The 15,486-nt window shown below is 40.7% G+C and overlaps 1 protein-coding gene across 1 annotated transcript; it reads right to left on the minus strand.

Annotated features, from left to right (window-relative positions):
* Positions 1–2,860: 2,860 nt before the first annotated feature.
* On the minus strand, positions 2,861–10,841 carry f9b (coagulation factor IXb). Its single transcript, XM_085798404.1, has 8 exons — positions 10,595–10,841; positions 9,386–9,558; positions 9,270–9,294; positions 9,069–9,182; positions 6,893–7,024; positions 5,286–5,617; positions 4,438–4,582; positions 2,861–3,560 (listed from the first exon to the last, which is right to left on the minus strand). The coding sequence occupies exons 1-8, from the start codon at positions 10,680–10,682 to the stop codon at positions 3,001–3,003; spliced, it is 1,569 nt and encodes a 522-aa protein (XP_085654530.1). The 5' UTR covers positions 10,683–10,841; the 3' UTR covers positions 2,861–3,000.
* Between the last annotated feature and the right edge of the window lie 4,645 nt (positions 10,842–15,486).

Raw genomic sequence — 15,486 nt, forward strand, 5'->3', positions numbered from 1 at the left:
GTCGCCACTCTGTGATGTTGATGAGGCACATGTGGAAATGTCACCTATCAATATCTATCACACCCGGCATGGCATTTACGGCTGTCAGAGCAGGCAAGAAGAAATATTAATAATGGCTTTGTTTCACTGGGTTTTGCCTTGGTCCTGTGCTTGACGGCTCATTGGGGAACATTGTTGATGTTATTACCTCCACATATGGTTCCCCTGCTACAACAACCGAGGGTGTTTTATGTCAGGAAAGATCTTGATGCACTGTGCTGTTGATGAGTCCTCTAGACAGAATGTACTGCAGCACTGATGCTACTGGGTAGGAGACTCCTGCTTTGGCCTCATTGTAGCTGCTTGTCAGCCAGTGTGTCAATCAGATATTTCAAAGATGGCTTTAATTTGCCAAGTTTTTCTTTATTTTTGCTGCTGTTGATGATGTTGTGTTGTTAATATGATTAGTTTTTTTTAGCTGACTTTTGATTTGAGATAATTCTGTGACTTGCTCATAAAACAATTCCCAGCCTCTTCCGCTGCAGCTGTAATAACCACTGAGATCACTGAGATGAGGCGAGCTTCACGTCTCTCTTTGTTGAACTCTCTGCATGGACAAAACCACTGCACATGCCCACTGCTTTATTTCTGCCTGTACTGCTATTGCACATCAACAACAGGGAACCTACGCTCAGTGTTGGGTAGTAACTGTAAATTAGAGTAGTGTAGAAATATAATTGTCAACTGCATTGTGATAGATACACTGTCGATTACTTCATGAACTGTTGATAGAAATTTTAGGGGGCTGAGACAATTTACATTTCTTTCAACTGCCTGGTTTGAAAACTGCCCAGTTTGACTTTGTAAAAATGAACCAGTAACAGAAACAGTTAAGATTTCAAACTATGTGTAAAAAGTGGTTATGAAAACACTGCCACTTTACCACCATGTCTGTTGAAGGTTAATCTATCAGTTACTTTGTAATTACTTAATTTACAGTCTTTTTGGCGTCAACTACAGTGAACTGTGAATACATAGAAATCTCAATTTTAGATGTTAAACAGCTTTAGTCAACAGCCTAGCTTTGATTGGGTGCTCCGCTATCAAGTGACAAAGGGTACATTTGATTCCTACAGACTTTTTGTCATAACATTCAATCTAATCCTGCTGGTGACATCAATCCTAAAAATAATGTAATTGAATAAAGATTCATTTTCACACTATTTCACAGCCATAGTGTGACTGTTTTAGTCACTTGCTAGTGAATGCTAATCTAACCAAAGTGTTTCCAGTGATAATTCTTCATCCTAAATCGATACCTGACACTGACTGTACTGTAACATCATTAGGTTTGATCAGTACCTGAAAGTGGTGTTTGCTGCTTTTGCTCATGTTGCACTTTTTTGATATTTTGAATCATTGTGAAAGCCTGTATTATAATGCATAATATATATTATTTTCCAAAATATAAGCACAGGATTATTTGATTTGAACCTGACTGATGTGATTTCTTTCCGACAAAACATAGTCCACAGACTACATCTACACTGCTTTTTAAACTGATGAAATCTCCTTTCATGACAGCATGAGCAGATGTTTGCGTCTGTGACCGACAAAAATAATATAATTATGGTGCAGTGAAGTCATACAAAAATTTGCAACTCATTTATTTCTGCTATAAAGAAGACAAGGCTGATTTAGATTTAGTTTATTAAATAACATTAATAAAGGCTGCATGTAAAAATTTTAGGGCCTTGACACTGTGGGGCTCATTAATATTATGAGCCTTTAACACCACATCGTCAACACTGGCACTAACACCCTGTTTTCTTAATGATCCTGACATGAGCTTAAACCATAGTTTAGCTTAAAATCCTGTTCTGCTTCTTCAGGGCAGACTGGATGCTACAGCAAGTTGGTATTAGAAAGATATTGGGTCATGTTAGCTGGTTAGCATGCTACGCTGAGTACAAGAAAAGAAAGGTCCTCTCCACTGCTTTTACAACTTTTACAACAAATAATGAACTTCTCTGAACCCGCTCTGTTTTTTTCTATACAGGTAAGTAAACACCTGGTAATGCTTATGTTGGCTATGTAGCATGCGTTTATTGGTTTGATACCTGTCAGAGCCCCGTGATCTTACATCTCTGCATTTCCTCACGTCTGGGTAATTCTGTAACAGTTTTTCAGCCGTGTTAAAAGTCTTTTACGCGCCGTTACGCACGGGGCACGTCTGTCCTGCAGTGCGCTCCTCTCCTCTCCTCTCCAGTACCTGGCTGCTCAGCTCCGTCTCTCAGTCCCGGTCCCGGACTGGGACACGTCACCGCTGCCTTCACCCGTCTTTGATCCCTCTGGTCAGTGGTCAGAGCATTTAGATCCGTGTGTCTCACCATAGCTCTCTATTAATCCACTCGATCATGGGCGGCACACACACACACACACACACACACACACACACACATATTCTAGGTGTGTGATTGTCGCTGCAGCTGCTGCCTGTTCGTCACACTATATGACGAGTTGGGCCCTGTAGCGATTCGTGTTTATTTATCTAAACAGAGCGCGAGAGAGATGAACACACATGCTGTCATTGTATGCATCGGATCAAATGTCATTCTGTCCCTTCGTCCATCCAGCTCTCTGTCCACTCTCTCCATGGCGGAAACGATTACCACGCGCAAAACCCTCATTTACATATTGCAGTTTGCACGTGTTTTCATTTAGCGGGTTTCTCTTAGTAGATCACCTGTTTTGCGTGCACTAACCAAACACGCAATATTTTAGCGGGCGCAAACAATATAGCGCCCGTTATCTGGGACCTTAGTAAATCTGGCCCAGTGTATTATAGTAATATTCAAACAGAGACATAAAAATTCTCATATATTTGGTTCTATTTTATTGGAAAGTCAAAATTAACATCAACACTTGACTCAGTAGAAGAAATAACTTTCACTCTCTAAGAACAAGGCTAATTGTTTTATTTTCATGTTGACAGCTGTGTTCCTCGTGTGACTCTGTTTGTTAGCTGTCATACTGAATCCCTGTTGTGGAACTGATCCACGGGTAGTACCGAGAGACTCTAGTGTATATGCCATACTTCCCGTCCTTGGCGCACTCCTCTCCCCAGCTGACGATACCTGTCAGGAACCAAGTATTTTCATAACTGGTGGCGTGCGGGCCCCCGCTGTCCCCCTGACAGGAATCCTGCTTTTCATTTAGGTAGCCAGCGCAGAACATATAGCGTGTGATGTGGTCCCGGCTGCTCTGTTTACACTGGGTTCGATCTACGTAGGGGACCTGCAGCTTCTGAAGCTTGTTGGCCTCCGGGCCTTGGAAGTTAATGCGTCCCCAGCCGCTCACCAGGGACAGCCTGGACTCCCTCAGGATGGTCTCGGTGAAGGTTTTGGGGCCCAGGCAGATGGGACGCCGTTTGTTGGACAGTTCCACTGGAGTGGCGAGCTTCAGCAGGGCAATGTCATGGTTATATGGTGACTTTGCAAAATCATAATGGGTGTGGATATGTTTCTCTGCGACCTCGTGGTCTCGCTCTTCACCTTCTTCCTTACTCACATCGTGCTCACCTAGAAACATCAATACATTTATGTATAATAACAGAACTATACAGGACAGCACATGCAATGGACCTCCCAGCTTATGAGGCAAGTTGCTAGGTAGTAAGTATTACCTTATTAACTTAAAGGGATAGTTCAACATTTTGGCAAATTTGCCTATTGCCATAATCCCTGTAGTCATAGGAGTAAGTTCATTACCTTTAATTATCGGTGCATGTTGTTTTGAGATCAGCGGGACAGAGACACAAACTGCTCAGTGAACACAATGGAGGTAACGGTACTGGTCCCCTGTTCCTTACCAAATACACAATCCAACAACAACTCCAAAACGCTCTTGTGGACAAGTTGTGACCTGCACATTCACCAGCTATAAAATAATAATGTAACATTATGAGACTGAGTTGTTTTCTATGCAAATTCATAGCCGGAACTACATTCCAGACACAGCTGCTGGCCGGAGTGATTTCAAAAGCGCAAGCAGAGTATTTGCTTCATGTGTCGTAATGTTACATAATTATACATGATTATTTCATAGTGTGGCTAATGTGCAGGTCACACCTTCTCCACTACTAGCGTTTTGGAGTTGTTGGATTCATATGTATTTGATGAGTTTGATGAGGGACAGGGGACCAGTACCGTTCACCTCCACTGTGTTCACTGAGCAGCTCGCGTCTCTGCCCCGCGGATCTCAAAACAACACGCACCGAATATAAAGATAAGGAACCTATCCCTATGGCAATAGGCAAATTTGCCAAAATGTTGAACTATCCCTTTAAGTTATTTGTAGTTATTAGGCTCAACATGCAAATAACTTTACTACTTTGAGAGCTACCAATCAGACATTCAGGACACGAGAACATCGATCTGATGACAGTAGTTTTCCTACCGACTCTGACGATGAAACTGCGTTCAGCAGCGCCAGACTCCACCAGACAGTGGGCGGCGGTGATGACCCATAATTCACTGAGCAGAGATCCTCCACAGAAGGGCACTTTTCTCCCAAGGGAGACTGAGTCAGACATCAGGGTAACCTGCAAAACACACAGGAACATACACACTTAGGTATTTGTTTCTTACACATGCTGCCTTGTTGCTCCCTAATCTGAATGACGGTTTCTCACCTCTTCTACCTATTTGTCCTAACTCCTCAAAACTAATGGTTTGTAGTTTGTTTTTCAGCTCTTTTCTATACTTTTCTTACTCTTTTCGAGTAATGACTTCTGCTCCGACCCCTCTACCTCTGAATGGGAAAATCCTGATCAGTTTTATTTCGTCATTTGTCATGGTACAAACACTAGAGGCTGAGATGAAAACTTTTAAATGCCCACACTTCCATTGCTTTACTCCATACAGTATGCCTGGTTTGCAAAGGAGACCTTTTTTTAAAAATACTACTACTAGATAGGACAGTAAAGAGAGACAGGAAAGTACTGTCGGGAGTTGAACCGGAGATCACTGCTTCGGGCTATACCAACATGGGATGTGATCTAACCACTTGACCCCCTTTGTCTTCAAGATCAAACAATCACATATGCCCTTTACTTCAGGTCTATGGATACGTTATTTTAAATTAAATCTTCTAAATGTGTTCCCGTGTTAAATGGTGTCCGTGTCAGATGCAATCTAGAAAACCACACCTCAGCTCTGGCTATGAACAGCATCTCTGACTTGAAAGTACAGTATATATCATCTGTTTTGCTTTTTCCATTTCCCTGTGTCTCCACTCTACAGTACCTGCCAAGGTATCTCTCCAGGGAAGGCCTCATTGCCTCCTACAATCCTCTGGTCAGAGTTTTCTAGCTCTGTGATGGTTGGGAGCGTGGGCAAACCAAAGCTAGGCCATATCGCTCTCTTGGTGCGAGTTGTTTCAGTGACGCTGCTCGCCTCAGGGCTGTTGGAATCATTCACAGGGATGTTGAGGTAATCTTCAGTTGTGTGTGTTATATTGTAATCATAGTCGTCGTCCCACTGACTCGTGTAGCTCGTTTCAGAGGCGTTCATCATGTCTGGATGCAGGACGGTCCTGGTGGCGGATGAGGCGGTCACCTTACCACAGCTGAATGATCCTGCAGGAAAAACAAAAGTAAAACAAAGAGATCATATTTTTTATAGACATCACAAAATATTACAGTGTCAATTTTTCACAGCTGAGTATGTTGCCCTCCAGCTCTTTGTCACTCTGTCACATGCTTTGCAGTTTGCAGTCGCTGGTCTCCCAGCGATTTAGTCTTTCACACAGCTGCCATTTTTAACACTCCTGAACTCCTGATGGGCATTTGTCCTTTCACACACATGGACACACAGGATAAAAAAAAGTGGAAATTGTGAATTTCACGAATACAGATTGACAGTTGATCGGTCAGCCGGCTGGTTTAACCCTTAGAACACAGAGCATTCTATGTGCTTTTTTACATTACTATGTTAAAACGTATATACAGGGGCTATAAGAGTGTGCAGGACAGAGTGTCTCATATCATTTTTTTCAGTACAACCTATGCAATCTGATGATATAATTATTTTTTCTTTTTCACCAATTATATAAACACACCTAAGGAAAAAGTACTCCAAATTTTCAAAATCAAAATCGATTTGATTTTTTTTAAATTTAACATTCTATCACATACACAAAAACAGAGATCAAACATTTTTGAAAGCTTGAAATTGTAAAAACAATTATACTGACAATAAAAACTTGAACAAATATATTATAACACTGTCTAAAAACCATAAAAAACATAAATAACTCATTCAATTTCCAGGCGGAATTTTATGTCAAGGCATGCCATTCTACCAAAGTCTCTCAAAAATCTGCCCATGCTTGCCACTGAAAAAAAATTAAAAGCTCCTGTTCAGGACAGACAAAGGGGGTGTCACATTCAAATGTTATTAAATTAAAATGTTATATTTTAAGATGACTATTGTACTGTAGGTGCGGATGTGCTGGTTTTCTGTGTGGCTCCTAATTAGTATTCAAGCTGCAATAACCATAAATTCTGTCTTTTATTTGACAGCTATAAACAGCAATACAGTTTACGACGCGGCAGCCTGCAATCCCTTAATGGACAGCGAAGGCATGAGGGATGATTCCAGCTTTCTGTCTTCACTGCCAACCTGTATATCAGGCCTAACATCTGGTCTGTGACCAGGCTATCTGTGGGGAAGTTTATGTACAGCAGCTGATACCAGGAATTCATTCAGTCACCAGCGCCTCAAGTTTGGGCGTGGCGGATGACAGGTGTAAATAAATATTAATATTTTGTAGTTGGTGGGTTTGTGTTTGTGCTGATGTACAGTACCGAAGACTGTGTCTTCTTCTTCTCTGGTTTGAAAGACTATTTTACCTGTTGGTTCACAGCTCTTCTGATCTGATCCAAGTCTATAGCCAAAAGCACACTTGCACATAGCCTGGTCTTCCACCATCACACAAAAATGAGAGCATCCACCGTTGTTGACTGTACACTGCTTGGCCACCTCTAGGAAAGTGGAAAAACAGAATTAAACTCTTTTTTCACACTGTGTTTTGCTTAATCATCTCTCTATACACACACAAAGGTAGACAGTAAACAAGTACATAACTGGAGTTGGAGTGTAATATTTTTTCAAAAACATTTACTCCACTACACAGACAAATGTTGTATATTTGATTTCACTACATTATACAAGTACTTTGTACATTAAAGGGACAACGAGGAGTTTTGGAAAAGCGAAGCGTTTTCACACTACATTTATGAGCCTCCGTGTGCACCGTACATTTCTTTGACCGGGCGCAAGACAGACTCATGTTTTCATTCATCAATAATTAAAGTCAGAGGTTCAAAGAGGTTCACATACCGTCGTAGTTCCGACCATAAACGGTGATTCGGCTGCGTTATTCTCATGACTCGTTGTGAAACCGAAAGTAAGGAAACGCTGGTCGGCTCGACCAGCATTTCCACCACCACTAATAATAACAAAATAACGATAGAGACAAAACGATATATTTATCGAAAATGAGCCCATTAACAAGTGTGGGTAGCGGAGATTCATCCACATTAACGTGAGACTTTTTTATAACCAAATAGAAACTCTTCGTTGTCCCTTTAAACAAAGCTGTATTAGATAAAGATGAGGCAGAAGATTCTTACTTTGGAAAAAAAGAAAGATTCCCTTAGTTTTAAATGTTTTGTTTTTACTACAAACAAACTTCACTGTTTAAAAAAATGGGATACAACAGTCATGTGGTTCTGTAAATGTGGAACGATACAACAGTGTGTTGACATAAGAAAATACTCAAACTCGGAAAGAACCTACAGTATAGGTTTTAAAGGGACAACGAGGAGTTTTGGAAAAGCGAAGCATTTTCACACTACATTTATGAGCCTCTGCGCGCACAGTGAAATTCTTTGACCGGCGCAAGACAGACTCATGTTTTCATTCATCAAGAATTAAAGTCAGAGGTTCAAAGAGGTTCAGTTACCGGCGTAGTTCCGACCATAAACGGCAATACGGCGGCGTTATTCTCATGAGCGTCCGCGAAACCGAAAATAAGGAAACGCTGGTCAGCTCGCTCAGCATTTCCACCATTAATTAAAATAACAAAATAACGATAGAGACAAAACGATATATTTATCGAAAATGGAGCCATTAACAAGTGTGGGTAGCGTAGATTCATCCACATTAACGTGAGACTTTTTTATAACCGAATAGAAACTCCTCGTTGTCCCTTTAATATAGGTTTCAATATACGTGACATACATAAAATTGGCCGTTTTCATATATTCGCATATGTGCTATATATATATACACACACACACACACACAGAAATATATACATATGTATATATATATATATATATATATATATATATATATATATATATAGTTCATTTGCAAAAGCAGATAAATGCCATTTTGAAAAAAATGAACCGATGCTTTTGAATTATTCTTTGCATAGTGTTGTTGTCAATAAAGCTTTATTTTTTTGAGCTACATCTGTTTTGTTATGTCTCATCTCCTTGGTCAAAGCCACTCAACTTTGGTTTGACTGATATCACCTGGTGTAAATAGTAATTGAAAAAAAAATTGAATTTCTTTTGAAAACGGAGTTATCTGCTTTTGCAAATTAACTCTTCATATATATGGTGCATATATATGCAGCATATATGCACAGATAAACTGCATATATGTTTATCTGTGTTTACATATATGAAACCTATATGCAGTTTATCTGTACATATATGCAGCATAGCATGTGCAGCATATATGCACCATATATATATATATATAGTATACTGTATATGCGTATATATGAAAACGGCCAATTTTATGTATTTATATTCAAACCTATATTAAAACCTATAGGTTCTTTTCATGTGGGGTAGTACATTGTTTTATTTGTACTCAAGTACAAAGGTTGACTGAACAGTTTTCACTCTATTGGAGTAATATTTGATCAGGAGGATGTACATTCTAGCTCAAGTCATGAAGCTGTGTACCTCCACCTCTGTATGTGTTTGATACCCGGTCAGACACACTCACCAATCTCACAGTTCTTGCCGTTGAAACCCGGTTTGCACCAGCAAACGTAAGCACTGACTCCATCTTCACACACACCTCCATTATGGCAGGGGGGTGGTTTACACTGGTCACCATCTGTACATAAGTATCACACAGATTTAGAGGTGTATGTATGCTCTAAATTGCTGTAACTCTGAATTTGAAAACTTTCACTTGTCTCACCCATGTATTTGGCCCAGAATTCAATCTGAGAGAGAAACATCAGTGTTAATAACAGACCTTTATAAACCCTTTGTAACAGAAACAGAGTAGATTATTTGTGTGTGTGTGAAACCTACAGTTCTCTCATCATGCTCGAACCACTCCCGGGCCTCCTCCATTGAACAGACTTCCTCCATGCACTCCCGCTCCAGATTGGCTTTTTGAAGCACTTCTTCAAGTTTGCCACTGTTGTACCTGCGCTGGCGACGCAGCAGCGTGTGTGCTGCCTGCTGGGACACAAACACTGCTGCTGGAAGAACAGAGAAGGATCGGACATCATTGTTGGCAGTCACATACTGTAGATGAGTGTATGTGCTGTAAGGCTCTAGGACCATGTGACGCTGTGGACCCACCCACCTACATTTGCTCACATTTTAACAAATTGCTACTGAAGAAATCAATGCTGAGGCGAGTTGAGGAGTTACATGGAACATTTTCAATCCTAAAAAGATTTATGGACTAACTAACCTCCTGGTTTATGTTATGCACGTGTCCCTATGACCTTACTCCACACCTTTGTCATGTATCCGTCCTGCTGCATTTGTCTCATGACCACCTGGGGAGCTGTCCCTCTCAGCTTGAACACCTCTGGCTGTCAATGTTATTTGTTTTAAGCTTATGTGAAATATGCCACCTAGTGTTTATTTCTATGGAAGTAACACATTCATCTTAAATGATGTTGGCAGATAATCAGGCTCTATAAGTATCAGGCTGTGGCAGGTGACACCATTATCTAGCTCTGACCTAACTAAACTGTCCACTCTAACTCAAGAGCCCAGAGTCCATTTGACGGTCTTAAAGCAGCTCATGCTAACCTTTATTTTGATTGGCCCCACTGGCTTAACACATTACATTTCTAAATCTACTGCTGCTCAAAGGTTGTTTACCATTAATAAATAACATGTCAAACACAAGACAAAAAAGAGCCAAATGAACGGATTAATTATAAGGCTGTCTCCATGTTACTCTGTCCTCTCTAATAAGCCATAGTTTTTGGAGCAGAGAACTGGGTTATGCATTTTCCTTCATCCGTTAAAACTGTCATATAAATCTGTTGTAGCCAAAATAATTAAAACATTCAACAAATGCTGTTCTCTGAGAAAATGACACATTTACAACCACCAGGATGAGAGTTTGATAATGGAAAGCTTTTGTGGTGTGTTATTTCAAAACTTGGGGTCAGAGATCAGGCCTGATGATCAACCAACTGACCACCAGCCTCTGTCTATACTTTACTTCTCTGACCATCCGCCTCCTTAATCCATAGTTGCTCCCCTGAGATTTACCTGTGTTCTCCTCGGTGATTTCAGCTGCCAGCCCGAACACCTCCAGCTGTAAACCAACAATCAGGGCCAATAAATAAACCCCAGCCATCTTGTCACTGACAGTGTTTTTCTGCCTGCTTCAGCAGTCGAGCTGAAGCCTGAGCTCAATGCCGGGAAGCCTGATCCACCACTCCAAAGTACAGCAGCTCACTGTTTACTCACCTGGCAGTCCACGGTGTATGTGTATGTGTGTGTGTTTGTTCAAATCTGTGTGTTGTGTGCATGCGTGACAAGAGTAAGGACGGAATAAGAGACAGTGAATGCGTTTACAGGAAAAGACAGGGAGGTGTAAAGTGACAGAGTTTAAGGAGCAGGTGATTTTATTCTGTCATGTCAGATTGAAACTGACCAACAGAAAATATTGATGGTTAACGAGAAAGAGCGACAGCTGTGGACATGCGCGTGTTTGTGGGTGTTTGTTGACAAGCTGTTAATCATTTTGTTTACCATCATGAGTCTTGTCCGATAAGCAGCTTTTTTCAGCGTGGCTTACGTGGTGGGCCCAGATGGGGGGAAATGCACAGATTCCTATATTTGTGAGGACCCTCGTCCACCGTGACATGGCAACTGGCTGCCTCTGACTTTACTGTACATAACCTTAAAATGTAAGGGACTCTATGCCACAAAGAGAGAATATTCTACCTTACACAAAGAAAAAGTGAACAGAAATACTTACATGCTTAATAACACAATAGCTACTTTAATCACTAACCTCAACTTTACACAAATATTACTACGTGCCTGATATTGAGTCACTGTGCTGACAATTTTTCAACCAATTTCTTTTTGTATCACTGTCACACTGATAATTCATGCCACAAATTACACAAATAAAGACTAATTTGTCCAAATTTTAAAGGGATAGTTCAACATTTTGGCAAATTGGCCCATGCTGCTATATACGCTACGGAGGCTCGTGGAATTTCTTGGTTTCCCCTCATCAAACACACAATCCAACAACTCCAAAACGAGACAGAGTTGTTTTTGAGGCAAATGCAGAGACTGCTTGCCAAAAAATTGCCCATGACGGGAACGCACAGTGGTTTTGCATGAATTTGCCTCAAAAACAACTCTGTCTCGTAACGTTCTGTTATTATCTCATAGTGTGGTGAATGTGCAGGTCACAACTTGTCCACCAGAGCGTTGTGGAGTTGTTGGATTGTGTATTTGATGAGTTTGATGATGGAAACAAAAAAATCCCATTAGCCTCCATAGCGTAGCTCTGAGCAGCTTGCGGCTCTGCTCCGCTGTTCTAAAAATATCATGCACCGACAATTAAAGGTCACAAACCTACTGCTATGACTATAGGGATTATGACAATGGGCCAGTTTGCCAAATTGTTGAACTATCCCTTTAACATGGGCATTAAATATCACTATCTCTGCAGGTAAGATCAACATGGAGCCACTTGGATGCAGCAGAAGAAGATGAGATTATGAAAAAACTCAGTTTCTTAGGCACTTAATACACTGAAGTAAAGAGCTCCCGAGCTCCATCGTCAGCATTGAAGGCTGTTTGATTAGAGTGTGAGTTACACTGGGCGGGGCTATACAAATCACTGTGACTGACAGCCAAGTCAGCTGGCCTTGAGCCAGCAGCTCCTTGGCAACAAAATCCTTGTGGAAACTTATTGGCTGAGGATGATTTAAATTGGGGTGAGGAGGGTTACTATCCCTCTTTTTAGTGCAACTTATGCGAGCCATTAAAAACAGCCCGTTTGCAAACTATAGATATTAGGGCAGGACAGAAACCACACTTGAAGATAACAATTAGCACCTTCTCTGCACCTGTGGTAACACTTATGATTAAATCACTTCTTGCTGATTAGTGTCCTGGGACCACGTCTCTCAGTAACTCAGCAGTGAAGGACGAGGAGGAGGGTCACTGACGTCAGAGCATGTCAGATGTAAATGCGGTAGAGGAAGGCAGGGCAAACTGGGTTAAAACCAGGAATAGCACGCTGGCTGGGGAAGCTTGTCTCCCGGGTACAGAATCCTGTCCAGACTGTATTGTCATTCGATTGGTTATTAAATTAAATTTTGCCTGCGAGTTGATTACAAGAGCATTTATGTAATCCGATATATACACTGTGAACAGACTGAGCTGGCTAGAGAGAAAGATGATGCAGTAAAAAAAAACCTTCTAACTTAGCTAATGTGTTGATTTTTCTGCAAATAGCGGGTGAAATCATGACTCAAATCATGGACAACGATATGTTTTGACACTCAATCAATGAGATGATAAATTTATATGAATGTTTCAGTGATTGTGTTGTTTAAGTTTATTGATCCCATTGCCACAGGAGCATTCTGAGTTAAATATTCATTGTGTCTTGATTTTATTTTGATAGTGCTGACATGGCTGCTGACGAGGTTGGTTAGTTAGAGGCATCATGGGGTTTTATTGCAGGAGGATTAACCAGTGTTTCATTTAGACACTTGAATTGCTCCCTTTGGTGCAGCAGGTGCAGTGTTGGAGACTTGAGGCTCTGCTTTCAGGCCTCGGATCAAGTCAATAACCCTTTTTTCCCCATGTCACCCTCTCATCAATCACAACTCTTCCAATATGTCCTCTTTCCTTCCCGGTACTCATACAGCTGTTTTGCCTTTAGTGAATGACTCATGAGGTCAATGTCTCTGATGCGCCTGTTCCCTCACAGCTGACCTGAAATCAGCAAAATGTGACTAGTGGATTTGGCTGATTTTATTTAGATTTACTTGGGCTACAATTTTTCCACTGTGTGGGAGAATGTGGAGTTGACCACTGCCACACGAGTGACACATAAAAAATATAATGAACTAACTTTGCAGACGTAGTTTACTTTACTATAATCGGGGTTAAAAAACAGATTTTCCCAGATAACAAAGTATATCACAGGGTTGACATGACAGTGAGAGTCCTGTGTCTGGGAGCATTGTTTTATTTATTTTTATATTTATTTGGGTTTTTTATATATCAGGAGCAGTATCATGTGGCACTTTGTGTTCTAACAGAGCAGCTGGTCCCAGATCAGTAATCCTCCAGGGGGAGGACCTGGCAGAAGACCAGCTTTTGGCTCATTTAGTAGCTGGAGTCAAAAAGCCACTTGGACTTGACGTCACATGCCTGTTATACAAGTCAGTCTGACAAAGCCGTCACATGAGCCAGAGTAAAAGATGCTGTGAGTGGAATTTTTAAACAGCATGAATATGTATGCTACGGCGTCACTGGGGGGGACATAAATATTCAACAAATCACATGTGACACATTTTTCTATTATAGAGCCTCTGTGATAGGAACCGTCAGTGCAGCCCAGAAGAGGTCATTGTGAGGCTCTCTGGATACTACAAACACTGTTTTCTAAAACAACATAGAGTCCATTAGGACTTCAATGTTCCCCTTTTCTGTAGAGTTAAATCTTTCATTCATTCATTACTTTTTTGTTGATCCAATTGTTTTTCGTTTGTTTGTTAGGTATTTATTTTTATTATTTGAAACTTGATTTTTTAAAATTTTGTTTAAATATCCATGTCTATTTTCAGAATTATTCCACATGTTTCTCTTGTGATCTGCTCTATGACACCACTTATGTCACTAGAAGAGACTGGACTGTGACAATAACTCACCGAGTCACTTTGCATTACACAAAAATAAAAGCACAGCAGATGTGAACTTCTGAGGTAAAATGTTTCCTTGAAGTGTAAACCAGTTACTTCAGCTTAAGTCTATATACTCTCTGCAAATGCATGCACAAGGACTGAACTGGAGGTTCAAGACAAACAGATTACATCAGATAATTCAGTCAAACAAACATACAAGCGTTTAATTTGACAGTGTCACAGGAAAGCTGGTGGATGGCCAGAGGTGGGATTACTCAAAACAAGGCCACTGCGGAAAGATCTCAGCTCGATCAGGTGGGAAAACCGTATTCTGCAGAAATATTAGCTCTAACAATACACTGGGGGTGATTAAAGAGCTTAAACTTCCATTGCTCCTTATAAAGTTTGTAAAAACTAGGTCTCTGAGGCAGAATCTAAATAAACTAAATATGAGCTACTTCAGCAGTCCAGTCCTGTTGTACCACACGGCCACCTGACATAGGATGACACAAAAAAACTAAATTTATCCCTGACCCAACTTCTTCACACTAATGACACAACAAACTGAAGCCTTTAGGATGTGTTTTGCTGAGTGGACTTATACAAATAGAAAAAAGGACCCTATCCTCTATAAATTAGACTTCAAACAATCACAGGGTGGTGACAAGTCTTTTCAGTATCCTACTGAACAGACGTATTGCCTCAGTAAAAAAGGCGTCGCAAGCCAGCGCAAATTGATTAAATGATCAATGAAGTGGCTCATTTGCATTGTGTTAGATCGCTGAGTTTGCAGGTGGATCTGCAGTTATTGCACTGAAGACAACCTTGTGAAGCTAGTTGCCTCCTTAAAGTCTAAGCAGTCTACTGTACTGTACTATCCTACTGTATACTATTCCCCCCAAGAAAAACTCATTCATTTACACAGGCTGTCCAAATGTCTTCACATCCATGATAGGAAGATTAATGTTGCCAGGTTGTGGAACATCCTTGCATTGTCTGATATAGCCTAATTGTATATGACTGAAAGCATGCACGTGTTTATTGATAGCTTCATTTGTAATTGCAGAATTTACCGTCAGACCATAACTGTAGACATGGAGGTCACATCATAATCACTTTCTAATAATGTGTCATGTGTTTGTTGTTGTAGAGCTACCTATAAAGGAATACTGTAGTTGATATAATAAAAACAGTCACTGTGGAGGGGGGTTTCCACAACTTGGCAACACACGTGTTCTTAATTGGTTACAGCCAAACTGTGAAGCATTATTAACC

This window comes from Trachurus japonicus, chromosome 14 (genome assembly GCF_045865225.1).
Source record: "Trachurus japonicus isolate A0001 chromosome 14, Traja_1.0".
Taxonomy (NCBI): Eukaryota; Metazoa; Chordata; class Actinopteri; order Carangiformes; family Carangidae; genus Trachurus; species Trachurus japonicus.

Bases quoted from the DNA above. Each gene is read 5' to 3' on its own strand.
- f9b (XM_085798404.1), bottom strand. From the start codon at position 10,682: ATGGCTGGGGTTTATTTATTGGCCCTGATTGTTGGTTTACAGCTGGAG. The intron at 9,559-10,594 runs GTAAATCTCAGG...CTGTTCTTCCAG, and splicing joins AATCACCGAGGAGAACACAG to CAGCAGTGTTTGTGTCCCAG. The intron at 9,183-9,269 runs GTGAGACAAGTG...ACTTATGTACAG, and splicing joins ATTCTGGGCCAAATACATGG to ATGGTGACCAGTGTAAACCA.